The 5,429-nt window shown below is 41.1% G+C and overlaps 1 protein-coding gene across 1 annotated transcript; it reads left to right on the top strand.

The window, feature by feature from the left end:
* Positions 1-998: 998 nt before the first annotated feature.
* On the top strand, positions 999-5,103 carry LOC306918034 (V-type proton ATPase catalytic subunit A-like; the record flags this gene model as incomplete). The annotated part of the gene is made up of 4 exons (XM_079530930.1): positions 999-1,028; positions 1,171-1,265; positions 2,335-2,506; positions 3,779-5,103. 4 exons carry the CDS (start codon positions 999-1,001, stop codon positions 3,869-3,871), a joined length of 390 nt encoding a protein of 129 aa, XP_079387056.1. The 3' UTR covers positions 3,872-5,103.
* Positions 5,104-5,429: the final 326 nt, after the last annotated feature.

The following is a 5,429-nucleotide window of genomic DNA, read 5'->3' as shown; positions in this document are numbered from 1 at the left end:
GTCATTAACACCCGCACGGCCACTGCACCAGTTGGTTGGTAAGTTATGAATCAATAAATACTCATAATTACATGGTAATTCCCGGGTAGTAGTTAAGAAAATACGTGATAATTACCTAGTACTTACTGGGTATATTTCCCTGTAGTTAACATGTAATGGACTGGGTAATACATGGTAGTTATCAGGTTAATATCTGGTAATTACAATGTAAATACCATCATTAACAGCCTCACGGTCAACTGCACCAATTGATTGATAACACATGGCTCAATAATTCATGGGTAAATACCTGGTAGTCGTCAGTGAATTGTATAGTAAATACTAGGTAACTACATGGCCATTATCCAGTATTTACAGTGTAATTAACTGGTAACTACCTAGTATATAGGTTATAATTACCTGGTAGTTGGCAGGAAAATACATAAGGATTACCTAGTACTTACTGGGGAAAACTTTGTATTTTCTGAGTAATTACTGGTTACATGACCATGTAATTACCATGTAAATACTGGGTAGTAGTCAAGAAAATACTTGATAATTCCATAGTAATTACTGATTAGTTTTCATAGTAATTACTGGTTACATTACCATGTAATTACCTGGTAATTACCTGTAATTACCTGGTAAATACTCAGAATTACCTGGTAATTACTGGGTAGTAGTCAAGAAAATACGTGGTACTTACCTAGTAATTACTGATTCGTTTTCATAGTAATTACTGGTTACATTACCATGTAATTACCTGGTAAATACTCATAATTACATGGTAATTACTGGGTAGTAGTCAAGAAAATACTTGATAATTACCTAGTAATTGTTGTGTTTATTACCCTGTAGTTACCATGTAATTACTCCTTACTACCTTGTAATAACCATGTAATTACCATGTAATTTCATGGTTATTACTGTACTGGAAAAGAAAGGGTTACCGAATATTCTTCTCTCGTTTGATATCATCGAAAATGCGCTAGGACGTGTCCTCTGGATCCGTCGGCTGGATGGCCGATGACGTGCCCACACATCGTACGGTCTGAACCAGTTAACCAACATTTAAGACCTGGAACTTATCTGTGTCACCTTTTTAGCTTTTAACCACATTAACCATTATTTTAAACTCAAGCTGTAAAACATCCACTAATGTCTCCTCATCCCGTTGTGGTCGTATAACAGGCATCTCTGGCTGAGTCGGACAAGATCACGCTAGAGGTCGCCAAGCTGCTGAAGGACGACTTTCTGCAACAGAACGGTTACACCCCCTACGACAGGTAAAAAACCCCAAAAAGAAACACTGATGTGTAGTGTACCTGTTTTTTTATTTTTTTATTCCTTGTCCAGATGACTACCAGGCTTGACAGTTGACAGTGATGATGACACAATAGTATTTTACTTCTTTCTCGTGGATTAATGTGTTTAATTCGCCGTTTTAAAATAATTTAAAAGAAATAGCGGATTTGTCCCGGACCTGGTGACGAGGCCGTCGCGTTATGACGACGAAACCTGGAAATCAAGTCATCCTCTGGGCTGCTAGGGCTTCTGGGAAATTGAGCCCAATGCATGTGAACGGGCCGTTTGTTTAGACTACAACATGCTGTGCAGGGTGGCTTCGTTTCGCATTGTCATGGCCGCTGGTTCTTCTGATCATAACAACCTCGGCAGCGTAGAATATTGGATTAAATAGCAGGGAACGCGGGTTACGCAGTAATACTGTTAAAGTTCTCAACTTCTCGGTCACTCTTTTGGGATTCCATATAGAAGCCGGCAGCCATGTCTTCTGTGGAAGCAGAATGTGACGTTGCACAACTGAAATAGCTGATCTGCAGCTGTGGATCGGCTATTTGTCTGTTATTATTTTAAGATTGGAGCATTTGAAGTGGTCAACTACCAATGCTGCATGTTTTAGAAGAGTCTTCCATAAAATTGTATTAGTGTCAGATATGTCACAGTCTCGCGTTACCAGACTGTTGACTCTCGCAATTTCCAAAAGCTTCATCATACAGTCTGGACCAACGGAAGAGCTGTCATGCGTAAGCGATAAAGCGTAAGTGGAGCCTCCTCCCCACTTCCGTTTCATCTTTACAGTCGCGCTGATTTATCCCAATATAAATAGAAAACATCTAAGCATATATAGCTTGTTGCTTAGCAGAAAAGAAAATGCAAAAAGAAAATGTAAAGATATTTTAAAATATATTTCCGTGAACGGAAATGGCAGCTTCCTTACTCAGCTCATGGGTTGCTATAGTTCCAGACTCTATATAGCATTCGGACATTGTGGAATAATTGTCTGGCTACGTACTAGATATTTCATAACGGGACTTCTTTCCCTGCACCACACAGGTTCTGTCCGTTCTACAAGACGGTGGGCATCCTGTCCAACATGATCGCGTTCTACGACATGGCGCGCCACGCCGTGGAGAGCACGGCGCAGAGCGACCAGAAGATCACCTGGTCCATGATCCGAGAGCACATGGGAGAGATCCTCTACAAGATCAGCGCCATGAAGTTCAAGGTACGGTATGGTTGGGGACCGGCACAATGATTATATAAGCGCCAAATCATCGGCAAAATGTCCATACTTTTTTTTTCAAATTCTTCCAGTCACAAATTTTCATTTTCATTTTTCAAAAATAGAGAAAATAGTTGATCTACATTTACAAGCTTGTAGTTTACGTGTTTTGTAATATTTTTGGAAAGACAAATATATTAAATGTGTTTTTTTCCCCTGTATATTTATGTTATTTGTCATATCTGCCCTGTGCAATTTGTGATTATGAAGCCCAAAAGGCTATCCGATACAAATTGTAACGTTCCAATGCAAAAAAAACACACAATTAAATCGTTAATTGCAATTATTTGTGACAATTCATCGTCAGCTTAAACTTGTAATGGTGACAGCCCTAGGTGAGGCACTCACAGGGTTGGTGCAGCGGTGAAGTGCCTGCCCACCACCACCGTGGAGGTTGTGTAGGTTCGATTCCACTGTGGCGCATCCTGCTTTGTCAAGCTTGTTCTCCACAAACACAATCGGCCCGTGTTCGGAGGAGAGAGGGAAGACAAAGAATGATGCATGTCATATGATGAAATGCAGCGCATCGTGAGCTTGTCTTTTTCGGACTTTTTTTTGCCTATAAGGACATACCCAAATTTAGGGATGCCAGATTGAAAGTGACTAACAGACTTGGCCAACGTTCCCGCCAGCAAATATCCCGATTTTCTCGGGCTTGTGGTTGACTTGATCAATGAAGACAATCGATTCTAAACGTGTCGGCAACTATCACTCTGTATTAACATGAACTCAATCTTGTGCGTTGTTCCAGTGTTGTTTTCGTCGACTAAAACTATGACGAAAAATGTCCGTCGACTGACTAATAAATATACTGTCGATGTTGTCAACAAATTAAAACTAGACTAAATGTTAGGAAGGGACTAGAGATCCAGTATAAGTCATTTTACACTTGGTTGCATGCTGAAAATAGCAGATCTACAAGCTCACAACGCGTCGTGCTGCGACGCGTTGTGAGCTTGTAGATGGGCTATTTTCAGCAAGTGTAAAAACAGTCATTACGACAAGGCCCGCCAAAATACATTTCACCTTGGTCACCTGGAAAGACATTCCAGGTGACCAAAATGTGACTCAAACGAAATGAAAACTATTCAAGGAGACTATGACTAAAACTCAAAACAAAAACAACACTGCCATAAGTGCCATTGTTCAAGTTCTGTTCCACGAATCTAAAATGTATCTTTTAACTAACGTCTTATTATTATTGGTCTGCTTCAGGACCCGGTGAAGGACGGCGAGGCCAAGATCAAAGCAGACTACGCCCAGCTGTTGGAGGACATGCAGAACGCCTTCAGAACCCTGGAAGAGTGAACCATCATCATGTCCCTCTTCCTCCCAGTGCTGTGCGGTGTGGTGTGGTGCAAACAAACAAACAAACAAACAAACCCCAGTGGCCCCAAACTGCTTTCAAAAAGTCTTACCAAAAGGCCATTGGATGTCTTTTTTTGTTTCTCTTCATTCCTCGAGTGCTTACTTCCAACTCTCAACATTCCGACATTGTTCAGTCAGTCCAGTTGTTCGTTCACATTATTAACTATACACACCTGCGTTCCTTGTAAGCATTGGTGCTGGAAAGTCCTATTATTATTATTATTATTATTATTATGTGACCTGTGACTATAATAATATAGCAACGCTGTTATTTATCCAGTCCATTTCATCGCTCATCGGCACTCGTCTACGATGCGAGACGCCGCAACAAGTTCCGTTACCAGACAGTTTACATGTAGTTGCACGCCACTCCGTCGCACGGTGAAAATGGCCACGATCTACAAACTCACGACGTGCCGGCACGGTGGTGACCCCCGTGGTGAGCTTGTACATGTGCCATTAGTTTTTTTTGGGCACGCAACTTTTAAGTATAACTTTCATCGGTATTGTCGTCGTCGGAAAATAAATGGGCCAACCCCCCCCTCCCCCCAATCAAGTTTACATACTGTACTACCCCCGGGGCCCTCATACTACCCCCTCGTACTACTGTACTACCCCCGGGGCCCTTACATACTGTACTACCCCGGGGCCCTCGCACATACGGTAAGAATAGCTGCAGCATCCTCCAGTACTTCCCCCTGATGTAAAAAAAAACAAACACAATCTGTATAGATCAATTTAAGAAATAAATGGGAACAGGCACAATGGTAAAAAGGGACAGGCAGTTCCGCCGCATCAAAAAAAAAAAAAAGCCTAATTTATTCTCCTTGGTATGAGCGAGTTTAAATTAGCTGTAATTTATCAGGAAGCCAGGATGGTGTTCATGCCTCTTCCTGCAGTACCTCGCAATAGTGACTTTGTTGTTTTTGTTCTTCTTCCATGTTGTTGTTGTTGTTGAATTTGTTGTTGGGGTGTGTGTGTGTGTGTGTGTGTGTGTGTGTGTGTGTGTGTGTGTGTGTGTGTGTGTGTGTGTGTGTGTGTGTTGTGAATGATTTTGCGTGTTAGTTATGTTGTCAAAGATATCATATTATATTTATGGCCCGTTACTGTATCAAGTGTAGAAATGCATTTCAATTGATGTATGACGACTAAATAAATGAATGGGTAAAGAACTTCACGTCACATATTTTGCGTTTGAAGTTGATAGATACAGTTGGGTGCCACCGATATTGTCCCTTATCATTTGACCCATTTAGGCCTGACCTCAAAATTAAAAAAAATCCTTCTAAATCCTCCAGTTTTCTGAAATAAATATTTTCACGATTTTTCAAAAATAGCAGAACTACAAGCTCGTAGCGCGCCACTCGGTGGCGCGCTATGAGCTTGTAGATCTGTTATTTTTCAATAGCTAAATTATAACATAATAAAACACCAAAAGGGGTTCCCGCCCAAAATGGGTTAACTGTCCTTTTGCGCAGATCACGCAAACCTCAGCAAA

The sequence above is a fragment of the Electrona antarctica genome (genome assembly GCF_951216825.1).
Source record: "Electrona antarctica genome assembly, contig: scaffold_75, whole genome shotgun sequence".
In the NCBI taxonomy this organism is placed as follows: Eukaryota; Metazoa; Chordata; class Actinopteri; order Myctophiformes; family Myctophidae; genus Electrona; species Electrona antarctica.
This window is presented reverse-complemented; position numbering and strand designations above follow the sequence as displayed.